The sequence below is a fragment of the Chelonoidis abingdonii genome, chromosome 7 (genome assembly GCF_003597395.2).
Source record: "Chelonoidis abingdonii isolate Lonesome George chromosome 7, CheloAbing_2.0, whole genome shotgun sequence".
Classification (NCBI taxonomy): Eukaryota; Metazoa; Chordata; order Testudines; family Testudinidae; genus Chelonoidis; species Chelonoidis abingdonii.
In genome coordinates, this window is record NC_133775.1 from 35,020,092 (window position 1) to 35,034,293 (window position 14,202).

Below are 14,202 nucleotides of genomic sequence, written 5' to 3' on the forward strand. Positions count from 1 at the left end.
AAAGTAATGGGCAAATCTGGTAACACTATACTTATAATTTCCTCCTATACTCCTCATTTCCTTTACCCTCGCGTGTCATACTCACTATGGCTCAAGCTATGAATTGTGCCTTATTATGCACACACTCCAAAGGAGAAGTGTCAGTGTCTTGTTTAAAACTTTGCGGGGCAAGGGAAGGGAGTTCTGAATCTTAACTTTTGCTTTCCATTGTGACTATACTGACAATACTATTTGTGTGTTTTATTTGTAGCTGCTGCTGTTGTGGCATGAAGGGGTTGCCCCTCAATGCCCACAGAATGCCTCATCCAGGCATGGAGGAGAAAGAAGAGGACTCAGGATGATATGTTCAGTGAGATCTTGCAAGCCAGTGCTGTGCCAGACCGTGAGCTGAGGGCCTTGAGGGTGAGTACTGCAGACTTTATAGAGAAGGAAAGAGCAGAGAGTAGGAAGGCCCAGGAGTAGGAGAGGAAGATGCACCAGGGCATAATGGGGCTTCTCCAGCAGCAAACAGATGCTGCAGATGCTTGTGGACCTATAGGTTCAACGTTCCTGGGCTTGCTTCGCTTGCAATCCATGGAGAGCTCCAGTATAGTACCCTACACCCTCCCTCAACATTCCATGTGGCCTCAGGGTCTTCAGCCCTACCGCTACCACTCTATACCAGGGGACATTAAGGACAGCCACAGCTTCACATGCAGTGAGTGTCATGGTTAATGTATGTGTGACAGGTTGGATCACAGAAACCCCCTTGGGTCTGCCACCTGATGTGCTGAGACAGGCTCAGAGGTAGTTTTCCCTGGCAGCTTGGAACTTCAGTCCCTTGCCTGGTTTGAGCCAGACACGCTTGCCTGCTGCAAACACAGATCCAAGTCTGAACCATGTCCCCCACAAGCTGCAGGCTTAACTGAAAACAGCTTAAGAAGTGTTCCTGTCTCCAGCACTCAGATACCCAACTCCCAATGGGGCCCAAACCCCAAATAAATGTTTTACCCTGTATAAAGCTTATACAGGGTAAATTCATAAATTGTTCACCCTCTATAATACTGATTGAGAGAGAGACACAGCTGTTTGCCCATCCAGGTATTAATACTTACTCTGGGTCAATTAATAAGGAAAAAAATGATTTTATTAAATACAAAAAGTAGGATTTAAGTGGTTCCAAGGAATAACAGACAGAACAAAGTGAATTACCAAAAAAAAATAAAATAAAACAGGTAAGTCTAAGCCTAATAAAGTAGAAACTAAATGCAGTTAAATCACCCACAGAGATGTTCCAATAAACTTTGACAGATCAGCCTCCTTCTGGTCTGGGCCCAATCCTTTCCCCTGGTACAGTCCTTGTTCCAGCTCAGATGGTAGCTAGCAGATTTCTCATGACTGCACCCCCCTTTGTCCTGTTCCACCCTCTTATATATCTTTTGCACAAGGCGAGAATCCTTTGTCCCTCTCTGAGTTCCCACTTCTCCTTCTAAATGGAAAAGTACCAGGTTAAAGATGGATTCCAGTTCAGGTGACATGATCACATGTCATTGTAAGACTTCCTTACCACTTGCCAGCACACATGTATACAGGAAGACTTACAGGTAAACAGAACAATCTACAGTCAGTTGTCCTGGTTGATGGGAGCCATCAAGATTCCAAGCCACCATTAATGGCCAAACACTTTGCATAATTACAATATGACCTCAGAGTTATATTTCATATTTCTAGTTTCAAATACAAGGATGATACCTTTATACAAATAGGATGACCACACTCAGTAGATTATAAGCTTTGTAATGATACCTTACAAGAGACCTTTTGCATGAAGCATATTCCAGTTACATTATATTCACACTTATTAGCATATTTTCATAAAATCATATAGAGTGCAGCGTCACAGTATGTGTAGCTAAAATGGACATGAATGTTCCTTCCCATTCTTTAAGCTCCGTTCCATACATTTATTAAGGTTTTATATGCATTTGCTTTTAACTTGCACAGAATTTTCTGAAGTATTTTCGTTACTCAGTAAAACATTATTGTTCGGAAAATAATTCATCTTTATCAGTTTCCAGCATATGCTGAGAATGCCTAGCAGTACTAAAAGCACCCACTTAGTTATTGTATGCTGTGACACAACTCATAAGATCAGTGACAAATGCATTGTAATAATCCATAAATGGAAGGAAAGCACTACAAAATTAATAGGTGCATTGCCAATGTTATATTCTTAGAGGTGAACCAAGCATCACGCTATTCCAACAGGCCCCCAAACAGTGGGGCCAGGTAGAGCACAGTACACCACAACGCATTACTGTGGTTTACTGTTAAAGTGCTCTTTCAAAGCCTCTCGGAGCCATATAGCTTTGCTTTGAGCTCTTATTATAGCCCTTGTGTCTAGCTGTTCAAACTCAGCAGACAGCCTGAGCCGCTCCACCTCCATCCTGGCGGCAACTTTTCCACCTTTGTTTCACAGATATTATGCACAACACAATAGCTATAACCATTGGGATATTTTTCTCACAGATATCCAGTCCTGAGTAAACCATGCCAGCATCCTTTCAATCTACCAAGAGCACATTCAGCTATCATTCAGCACGGGCTGAGCCAGTAACTGGATCTTTCCTTGGTTCTGTTGAGCTATCTGGTGTACAGTTTTATGAGCCAGGATATCAAGGGGGAGGCTGAGTCCCCCAGGATCACTACTGTCATTTCAATTTTGCCAATGGTAATCCACCAGTCCTTGCTTATTATTTTAAAGAAAAGTCCTGTGATCTTAAAGATGCAAGCATCATGCATCCTCCCAGACCAGCCAACATTAATATCAGTGAAGTGTCCCTGGTGATCCATCAGCACTTGCATAACCACAGAAAAGTAACCCTTTTATTTTGATGTACTCTGTGGCAAAGTGCTCTGGTGCCAAATTAGGGATACACATGCCATTTCTCACTCCACCGCAGTTCTGGAACCCCATTGCTACAAATCCATCCATTATGTCCTGCACATTGCCATGAGTCTCAGTCCTGCATAACAGGAGTCAGTCAATGGCCCTGCACACTTGCATGACAATGGCCCCACAGTGAATTTTCCTAGTCCAAAATGATTTCCCACTGAGTAGTAGCAATCTGTTGTTGCAAGTTTCTACAGTGCGATCAGCACTCGCTTCTCCGCTGTCAATGCAGCTCTCATTCTGGTGTCCCTGTGGTGGAGGACTGGGCAAGCTCAGTGTGACGCAGTAGGGAGCGGGGTGGATTGACCTGGGAATGTCGTGTAGTTTTACTGGGACTGTCTGCATTGGGGATGGGAGAGCAGGGGATGACTTTAGGTGAGGGATGGGACCAGAGCCTGTAACCTGAGCCAAGAAGGGGGGTGGGGCGAGTTGACACCTTTTGCCCAGGAAATTGGACAAAGGGAGAGTGGGGGAGAGAGAGAGGGGGAGAGAGCCTGCTGACATGGTTTTTGATTTCAGTTTTGGACTGGCTCAGAAGAGGCAGGGAACCCCAAGTCTGAGGTCTAAGGTCCTTGCCCCCCAGAGGGACCTGGCTGAGGGGTCCTGGTTGCACCTACAAGCCCTGCTTGGGATTGTGTTCCTGTCGTCTAATAAACCTTCTGTTTTACTGGCTGGCTGAAAGTCACAGTGAATCGCAGGAAGTGGGGGGTGCAGAGCCCTGCACCCCCCACACTCCGTGACACTCTGCACACAAGACTCAAAAGTGGTGCTGTACCATTTGCAGCTGCTCTGTTAATACTACCAACAACTTTAAATTAGCTCTCGCTATGTCTCACAGCAATCTATCCTCCAGGAAATCATCATGTTTCCTGCAGTTCTTGCATCTCTGCAAATACTGAAGGATCATGCATCCTGTGCCTGCAACACTCATGACAACAGTGCAAAATTGTGCAGGCTCCATGCGTCTGTCAGAGATGGCAGACAGTGACAAGTCCCGTGTGGATTCATGGGATCTTCAAAATAGGCAAAAAATTATCTGAGAAAGATAGCATTATGAGGTGGAGAAAGTTATATGATGGGAACTTGACCCCACAGTCTGAGTCACCCCTGTGCGACTTGTTTTTGCTCCATCATGCATTGCTAAAACTTTCCAGAAGACAGGACACTGGACGATGACAAGTTGCACACTGGGATAACTACTTAACAGTGGTGCACTGTATCGTGCATCAAGAGAAGTACTCCTGGTGAGTACACAAAGCACTGACACAAGGAGATAAGTATGGACACACACACAAGTGATATAGTATCAGAGGGGTAGCAGTGTTAGTCTGGATCTGTAAAAGCAGCAAAGAATCCTGTGGCACCTTATAGACTAACGGACGTTTTGGAGCATGAGCTTTTGTGGGTGAATACCCACTTTGTTGGATTCACCCGCGAAAGCTCATGCTCCAGAACGTCCGTTAGTCTATAAGGTGCCACAGGACCCTTTGCTGCTTTTACAAGTGATATACTAACTGCAGTGGCTTTATGCCAACATAATTTGAGTTGGCAAAAAGTTGTAGTGTGGACATGTCCTACGTCTTTGTCTATGCTTAACATTTGCACTGGCATAGCTAGGTTAGTCAGGCATGTGTGAAAACCACATCCTTTTAGTGACATAGTTGTGCTGACAACCTCCCCTGTGTAGACGCAGCTTTGTCAATAGAAGAGTGCTTCTGTTGGCGTAGCTAATGTTATTTGTGTTTTGACACACAGAAAAACTCCTTCTGTCAGTGTCTTCTGCATCGACACTAAGGGTCTATCCCAGCCTAGGCTCTGCAATGTAGACATTGCTTATATTAAATTGAATTTTTATTACAGATTTCATGCTATGATTTAACACACATACTTAAGACTCTGTAGATCTTACTTACTATCAATTTCTCTTTGTAATTCTGACTAAGCTTCTATTGCATTCATAAAATCATACAGGCTCCCTCTAGTGGTTAATTTAACAACTGAATGTCCATATCTATTAAAGACTGTACGCCAGAGGTGGGCAAACTATGGCCTGCCGGCCACATCCAGCCCACAGGACCCTCCTGCCTGGCCTCCGAGCTCCTGGCCTGGGACACTAGCCCCTGGCCCCTCCCCTGCTGTCCCCCCACCCCCACAGCCTCAGCTCACTCGCTCTGCCGCCAGCGCAATGTTCTAAGCGGTTGGGCTGTGAGCTCCTGGGGCAGCGCAGCTGCAGAGCTGGGGCCTGACCCAGCACTCTGTGCTGCATGGCGGCGGTGGCATGGCCCGGCTCCAGCCAGGCTGTGCAGCTGTAGTGCTGCCAGCCACCAGTGCTCCAGGCAGCGCGGTAAGGGGGCGAGGGGGGGTTGCATAGAGGGCAGGGGAGTTTGGGGTAGTGGTCAGGGGGTGGGGGTGTGAATAAGGGTCAGGGGGAACAGGGGGTTGAATGGGGGCAGGGGCCCTGGGGGGGCAGTCAGGAAGGAGCGGGGTTGGATGGGGTGGCGGGGGGGGCAGTCAGGGCAGTGGTTCTGGGGGCAGTCAGGGGACAGGGAACAGGGTGTGTGGATGGGGCAGGAGTCCCAGAGGAGCCACCAGGGAACAGGATGTTTGGATGGGGCAGTCGTCCCGGGGGTTGGGGGATAGGAAGTGATGGCTGGGCCACGACTCCCTCCTCTAACCGGCCCTCATACAATTTACGAAACCCAGTGTGACCCTGAGGCCAAAAAGTTTGCCTGCCTCTGCTGTAAGCCCAAACTAGGAGAAAATAATGTATTAGTTTTTCATCACATGATGTAGGAGGCTCCTATTACTGCTGCAGTTAAAAAGCCCTTTTGACCCCATCGCTGCTGTGTATGGTACTCTGAGTATTAAAGTGGGGATTTTCTTTCTCCCCTTGATTGTCATTTGGTGGATGTGAGAGAGGGTTGGGAAAAAAAGAATATGGGGCCCTATATGGCAGATTACTATCTGGTTAAGAGTCCAATTTTTTGAAGCTGTTTCACTAAAATCACTGCTAGCTGCTTGATTTGAACGCCACATCATTCTCAGTTCTGACTCTGATTCAGCTGATCAAGAAAGGAGACGATAAAGAAGCACTTTAAGATGGATATTTTGTCTCTCTCCCTGGCTATCGAACGTGATTGCAAAAGTGAGATGGACAGGGTAAAATTTTTTCTTATCAAGAAAAGATTTCTTCTTTCCCAGATTTTTCACTGTTGCTTCTAAAAGGGAGGGTAAGCATCACTGTAAGACCCCGCCCCACCAAATGGCTTATATATTCACACTGAAGGTAGTAATTGAAGTGCATTGTCTGTGTTAGAATCTCCTGTAGCTGGAAAACACAAAAAACCCACCCTTTTTCCTCACTGAGGAAGGTACCACTTTTTCAGTTCAGCAGTTTGCAGGGGGAGATGGTATCTTTTCTGGATTTTTGTCAGGCAGATAATTATGTGCACTAAGTGTTTATGTTGGTTCTTCAAAATTGTTCAATTTTATACTCACTGTAGAGTTGGAAAATGCTCCTGCATTTCAGACCTACACATCACTGTATGCTAGGATTGTTTCCTTTGTACAGTGCCTTTTAAATATAAGATGGCTGTCTGCTATGGAGGCTGGGATGTGAGGGGATTCAAGATGGAGGATCCAGACCTCTCAACCTGCCCAGGCCAGAAAGTAAGATGTAGTGTGTGACAAAAACCCGAAATGATGGAAATAAAATTTATGAATGCAGGAAACTTAAAATGATGTGGGATTTAAGTAAATAGGTAACTCTCTTTTTATGACCTTGTTTGCCTTGGGCTTTTAGCAACTAGTGTAGGTGCACTGTACAAACCCCTAGCATAGATATGATTTACACTAGGGATCCTTACTTCAATTTCAAAGGAGGGTAAGCTGCACCAGTACGAATAATCTTGCATTTCTGCGAGTCAGGTCTGTACAAAAGTGGTGCACCTGCAGGGCTGGCCCACAACATTTTGGCACCTGAGGCGGGGAGCTCAAATGACTCCCCCATGTCCCATCACTTGGGCCAAAACTTTGAAAGGTCTCAATTCTGTCGTCTTCGTGTCCTACTCCTCTCATGGTACTGCTTTGCTACCTACCCCAATAAAGGAGAACTAACAACTTAAAATGCCTTGTTAAAAAACTTTAAGTAATACTTAACTTTCAAATGCCTGAACAGCAAATGTAACTCTTCTTGTCTGCATAGTAAACACTGGCATTTTTATCTGTTTGAATAGTCAAAGGGGTGCTTTCCGTGCCTTCTTGGTTGCAGTGATTTGAACTGCTTCCTGAAGGTCCACAGTCTGGGCCAGCTCCTGCTCTATTGAGATGGTTGCAAGGCCGACCAGCCTTTCCTGTGTCATTGTGGAGTGTAGATGTGTTTTTATTAACTTCAGCTTGAAGAAGCTGTGTTTTCCACTGGCAACCATTACAGGAAGTGTTTAGAAGTATGCGCAGAGCAACAAAAGCATTTGGAAAGGGAGTGGTCATCTTATTTGTGCATATATATTCCAGAACAGCCTTTGGAGTTGATCGCGCTGAAATGTATCTTGAAAGGGCTTTCAGTTTATCACCTAAATCACTCACATCAATATCGTAATGTGATCATGTGGCCACCTGTCTCTATGTGCCCTACATTACTGTGTAGGTCTTCTTCAGGTAATAGTGAGGAGTTTTGGCATATCATTACAACATCCCAATATACTTGCTGTGTTCCTTGAGATGCATGAAACTTCTTCAACTGACTGTATTGTGCACATATCTAGCACCTGAGTTAAATAATTCAATTTGAATTTGGGTTTTGGGGTCTTTATAGGTTGATTTATCCTGTGCCTCGTAATCAAAATTTATCTTTTTTGCTGATCTTGTATTCCTTGGAAGTAGGCGTGGATAAATAGTTTTTCAGTGTGAAGTTCCTCTGCCAACTTTCTTGTGCACATCTCTTCAGAACATTTTGAAATCCCTCATTTGACCATAAGACCTTGTAGGTAGGATTTGGTTTGATCCATGTTGATCATTGCTACAGATATTTCAAGGTTAACACCTTGGAGTCCTTGCTTTACAACATTTTATTTCAAAACAGTAATGTCATGCCATATACAACTGAAGCCACACAGAAATTTGTAAGTTATGTATGTTTCTGGTGAATTCCATTTCCTCTGCCACTGTTCTCCACAAACGGTTCCTGTCATAGTCATTATCTCTCATAATGACAACTATGGCATCATTATCATTCCTAATTTCGTGTTTGCTAGCCCTGATCTGCCTCCACGTCGACTTTCGCCATGGGTGTGCACTCAGGTGGTTTCAGTGTCGAGAGGATGTTCCCAGATGTTCTTCAAAATTTCCATCGATGAGCCTGGATAGCGAGAAAAATCATAGATGCTTTGAATATGTTAAATTCAGCAGCCCTCACTAGAAGCTGATCTGCAATCACTGATGACCAAGTTCCAATGAATGAGAAACTGCATGGGACAAACAGCTTTAGGGGTTAACTCTCAGATCCGTGTCTGCACTCCTCTGTTCTTTCCTTGCATCGTTGGCACCATTATCGTAGCCCTGACCTCTCCATGTACGTATCCAGATTATTCCTGTTATCTCAGCTTTTTACAGAAGCAATTTGTCATACCCAGCTCCTGTAGTATCATGTCAATAAATTCTAGGAAAGGCTCTGTGACAATCCACATTGCGGGGCATTTTCACTAGGTCTGTTGTTGTTCAAAATGCACCAATTAAGTCATTTTTGTTTCCATGTGGCTGATGTCAGGTGTGCAGTCCAGATATACAGAATTATATCTTGCTTGACTTCAAAGATCTGCCACAACTCTTCTGTTTGACTGTGTTGCCAGTAACTGTATGATGCTCATTTTGAATGGTTTTTCCAGTAGTTGGTGTGTGGACGTTCTGGTGGTGGTGACTCTTCATTAGAGGGGCTCCTGAGATACAGTATCAAAACTCAGGCCATACACTTCCACCATTTTAAAGGAATTTCCATTGTTTGGCATGTGTTACAGCTGATCTGAAGTGGCACACAGTGCTTCGGTTTGGGTAGCAAGCGATTCTCACAATGGCAAATGAGCTTTTCAGAACATTTTGCCAGTAAATGAGACTTGATGCAATCGTCTCTGGATGCTGAATCATCTATGGTGGCTTTAACCTTAGTCCTCATCTCAAGCTCTGTTCCATGCTATGGAATGCTCTCCGGTGTTGCTTGGCTTCTCACGGCATGCAGACTTCTAAGCCAGATTTTTCCAAGTCCTTTGTTCCAGAACCCATGTGGCTGGAGCAATTACGACTTGGAAAAGTTTTTGCAACAAAAACAGTAGGCATGCATCTCGGGGTTGGAGTATCATAAGGCATGGCCTCTCTCACTGTTTCACCATTGGGGGATTTCACCCAGTGATGTGTTGGATTGAAACTTCTATTACCATTGTGGCTTTCACACCAGTAAAAGCTATGGTTGGATGAAGAAACTTCATTTCTGCTTTTGGGGAACATGAAGTTGTTCACTTGCTGTGGTCCATTGCAAGTACAAGGAAGTTTCATGGCTACTGGCGCAACGTGGACCAGTCCTGGATCATCTAGACTTAAGGAATAAACGCAGCGCAGCTGTTTCTTGTGCCTTCCACCGATCTTCTGATCTACATTTTCTTCAGGAATGTGTCATGGTTACATCCATTGAGAAGGAGATAGAGTGTGACTAGCCTGCCAGTCACTGCTACTCTGACTAACTGGAAATAGGCCATCTCCTCACCATCACATCCTCACTGGGCTGAAAGCTCACGGTGAACGAGTTGTGTCGTAAGTCTCTTTTGCAGGAGCTTTTCCTGCTTAGTAGAAAATCTTCCTTTTGCTTTCTTTTGTCTGGAATGCTGCCCCGAGGGTGTTTCCTTTTTCACTCATGATGCTGTTCTGTGCCAGCTATAGTGGCTCCAACACTAAGTTGAAGGGGACAAAGTACACAGGCTGATAGCAGGGCCTGAGTTGAGGGAGATATCAGCGTCTGAAGGGCTACACTGGCTCTTACTACTGTCAGTTGACTGCCTGTCTCGCTCAAATATTGGTACTCAGTCTGGATCACGTCTATCATCAGGATGTCTCCTGAGCACAGCTAATTAGTCTATCTCCTTGGGGGCATCATCACACACTACAAGATGTTCTTCTCCTCTCTCTGCCCTACACCGCTCCTCGCTGCTCTGTTAACTGCCCTGTCACTTTTCTTCTGCCGCCTGTATTGTCTGCTGTGTGTCTCTTCCACACAGCACACGACATGTCTGTGCATTTAAAGCAGAGAAATATTAATGGCAGCTGCATTCAGCAGCAGACACATTCTACACTCTGGGTCCTGTAGACCCTCACGATGACTGTCTGGCACCTGAGGCGACCGCCTCAGTTCACCTCATGGTAAAGCCAGCCCGTGCACCAGTGTAGCAACACTTGTGCTTAAAAATCCAGTGTGTGGGAAAGATGAATCCTAAAAACCTGAGTTTCATGATTTTTTATATTTTTTATAAATGATTTCTAACAGCGAAAGGGAAGGGGACATCAATTGTGTGCACAACATATGTAATGAGACTAAAATGAGGGAAGTCCTTTTGAAATTAGAAACATCTGAAGGAACTTTTGCAGCAAAGAGGAGCTACTCTACTTTCTCTTAGAGATTTTATATTCGTTCTTTCTTTATAGGTTTCCTTGATCTAAATTATCTAGAACAGGGGTTCTCAACCTTTTTCTTTCTGAGGCTCCCTCCCCCAACAAGCTATAAAAACTCCACGGTCCACCTGTGCCACAGCAACGTGTTAGGAGGAAGCAAGCAGGGCAATTGCCTGGGGCTCCACACCACCGGTGGCCCTGTGAAGCAAAGTTGCTCAGGCTTTGGCTTCAGCCTGGTGGTGGGGCTTGGAACCCCAGGCTTCAGCACCATGCAGTGGGGCTCTGGCTTTCTGCCCTGGGCCACACCAAGTCTAAGGCCACTCCTGCTTGGTGGACCCCCTGAAATCTGCTCAATGGACCCCGGAGCCCTGGCTGAGAACCACTGATCTTGACTAAAGGGCCATGCTTTGCTCTTTGTATGACACATTCTCTTGGAAGTGTATCTTTTTTTCTTGGTATGCTGTACGTATGTCAGGGAATCAACTCATGTGAGTTGAGTAGAAAGAATGGGGTGGCTTATACTCCTGAACTTTCCTATTTTATTCTGCCCATTGGTCTCATAGTGTAAAGAAAATGTACATGTTATGTTAAGGAATTACTTTACTGAGTAGCTGTAACACTAGGTTTGATCAATCACTATAAAGTAAGACAGTAAATGACCTTATGCTGAAGTATAGTTGCACTAGATGTTAACATTGCACCAGAATTTGGCCGTCTTGTGGGCAATCCCGCTGTCTTCCATACTCTCCTAGTTCGAGAAGTTATTGTAGAGTGGTGGTTGTCATTATTTATTCTTATAACTGACACCACTGCAGGGAGCCATCGTGAGCATTATAGATATCTGGTAGCACGCTCTGCGTACCATGAGTTTGGAGACCAGTGCTAGGGGTACTCCAAGCACTAGGCTGTATTAACTCTATCCCTTATTGTGAAATGGAAGAGATCCTATAGTCAGTCCTTCTCCAGACAAAATTGCCATTGAAGATTATTTAATCTATTTAGTGTATCTGGGCATTTTATATTCTGTTCAGCACTGTAGTTTGTGCATACAACAGAATTGGTTCTGTGTATTTGCTGGAGGCTACACCAAGTACTGTAGATAGCAGGAAATATTCCTTTTTTTGTTATCATATATTAATATTATTGCTAATTTCAAACAGATGAATTGCAAGCTTCTGCTGGTGTTTGCTTTGCATTGTCAACCATATTTCCTGCCACTTACCATCTAGACAGAGCCATGCCTAGGGTGCAGCAAATCGAGGTGACTGCCCCGGGTCCTGCGTTCTGGGGGGCCCTGCATGCACTTCTTGAGAAGACGGGTGCCTGGAGGGGAGGGGAGGCGGGTGGAGTGAAGAGCCAAACGAGGAGGTGAGCAGCAGGTGGGTGCAGGGGGGGCGAGGAGCCCCCCTAACAACCTCTCCCTCCCCCCAATGCCTGCTGCCTGCCAGCAGGCTCCACCAATCAGCACCTCCCACTCCCTCCCAGTGCCTGCTGTTTTGCGGCACCTGGAGGTGCTGGGTGGGGAGGGGAGAGGAGTGAGGGTGCAGTGCACTCGTGGGAGGGGGTGGAACTGAGCAGGGAAGAGGTGGGGTGGGAATTGGTGGGGGTGGGAAGAGGTGGGGCATGGATGGGGCGGTGGGGCCAAAGAAATGTGAACCGAGCTTACCACTTAGATTCTGATCTTGGGTTGAAGTTAATGTCAGGGTCTGATTGTTCTGAAGTGTGATTAAACTGCCTCTAAGTATTGTGTAACTAATTACTGGTGTGTGTAGAACACAGAAGGTTACATCAAAAAAGGCCTAACTTTGTTTTTAACCAGGACTGTAGTAGTCATGAATCTTACGAATCAACAAAGATGTTGTTCCTATTCTGCATTCTCAATCTGCTTGATGGGCTTCACTTATACAGGGAAGCTTAAGCCATAGATGTGAGATCCAGCCTAAACCGGAATGCCCTGGATAAGAATTGGACGTTGGACTACTAAACCTATTAACTAATTCTATAAGAATTTTTGCAACTACGCGTCAGCATCTCTGTTATGTACTGAACTTCAAAATTGAATCATTGTCTGTATGTGTATTGATCTTTAACTATACTCCTCTCTTTTTTTATAAATAAATTTTACGTTAGTACAAAATTGGCTTATGTTATACATATACTTTTGGTAAAGACCTGGATAATTCATTAACTGGGAAGTATATGTGCGATCCTTTGGGATTGATTAGAACCTTTCTATTTATTAATGAAATAGATTATATGAAATCATCACATATATTATTAGGTACCATGGATGGGGGCTAGGTGTTGCTTTAGGAGAACTGTTGTTTGGACTTCGATAACCAGCCGAAATGGTTAATAATATAGCTGTTTTTGTTGGCTTGGCTAAATTTAAGTATGATTATCCACCCGCTTTGGGATTTGTCTGCTCCTATTCTGTCTTATTCAGTTGCACTCTAATTGAGTGACCTAATAGAGCCACCCACTGCAGACCTGTCACAACATATTGTTTAACCCCTTTTTGACTATGTAATGTAGACTAATTTTTCAAGGTTTCATTTCTGTCGGAAAATGATGGTAGTAAGGTATTCTTTGGTGCTACTTTTTATCAAGTTTTACAAGAAGAATGTATGCAGTCTTGTTTCCTAAACATGATGTTGAATTCAAAACACAGCGAAGAGTTCTTTGCTCATAAGTTCTTAGCCTCTTTTCAGCCGCCACTTGTACCAAAAGTTTCCCCCAGCTTTTTTTTTCAGAGTCATGCTACCTGGCTTCTTTGGCAGGTCTAGACTTCTTGTGCTCCTTCTTTGCCCATTCTCTTGTTTGTGCATCTTCTCACTCACTAGACACACGGTTCCACTGATCCGCCCACAGTTTTCACCTGTTACAGTCTCCGCAAGCCTCTCAGGCAACATGTATAGTTCATCTAGCTCGCTTGCTAATTTTGTCTGTTTTGGGAATGCTCTATTCCTTCAGCTCTCCGGTTCAACACAAAGAGTTACTGTGATGTTCTGACATTGAGCGCAGTCCAGCCCCAGCTTCCATATGCAAGATTAACTATTCACCGAAGCATAAAATAAATGGCCCATCTCAGTTATTGACACGTAAAAACCCTACTCTAGCCATAAAGAGAGCAAATGGTGCTTAGACCAGCCTGCTCACAATTCAAGTATCTCAAAGATGTGGTACGTTGTAATAATTCTCAACCATAAATAAGGAAGAACCAGCCATACACCCCCCTGACTAGGACAACCAGGTACACTAAACTGTAGTCATTGCATAGAACCTCAGGCAAACCTGCTATTGCACTTGCCAATGACTATTATTAATTCTGACTTAAGTAGGACAAGAACTACTCATCCTCCGATTACAATTGACTTAAAATACAGACACACAACATATTACCAGTAAATATGTGCAAAAGTATTAATGTTTATTCCTTCATTCTATCAGCTAGTATACCATACTCCTCTGAGTACCAAAAGAGGTGTTAAAACTAACTGTAGATACAGAGCCCCCTAGAGGGATGTGGGTCGGACATAGGCACCAGTTTTCTAATCTGCGTGAGAGCTCCCCACCCTGCTCTGCCAGGCCCGCCCCCTCTACCCTCCAAAGCCCTCCAT

General features: G+C 44.6%; 1 protein-coding gene across 2 annotated transcripts in view; it reads left to right on the plus strand.

Annotated features, from left to right (window-relative positions):
• Positions 1-233: 233 nt before the first annotated feature.
• The window catches only part of FNBP1L (formin binding protein 1 like), a 141,071-nt gene continuing 127,102 nt past the window's right edge, over positions 234-14,202 (plus strand). For both annotated transcript variants that reach the window (XM_032773028.2, XM_032773031.2), the window contains exon 1: positions 234-402. In XM_032773028.2, coding sequence (XP_032628919.1) covers positions 286-402 — 117 coding nt within the window. In that variant the 5' untranslated portion in view covers positions 234-285. The remainder of the gene's footprint in view (positions 403-14,202) is intronic.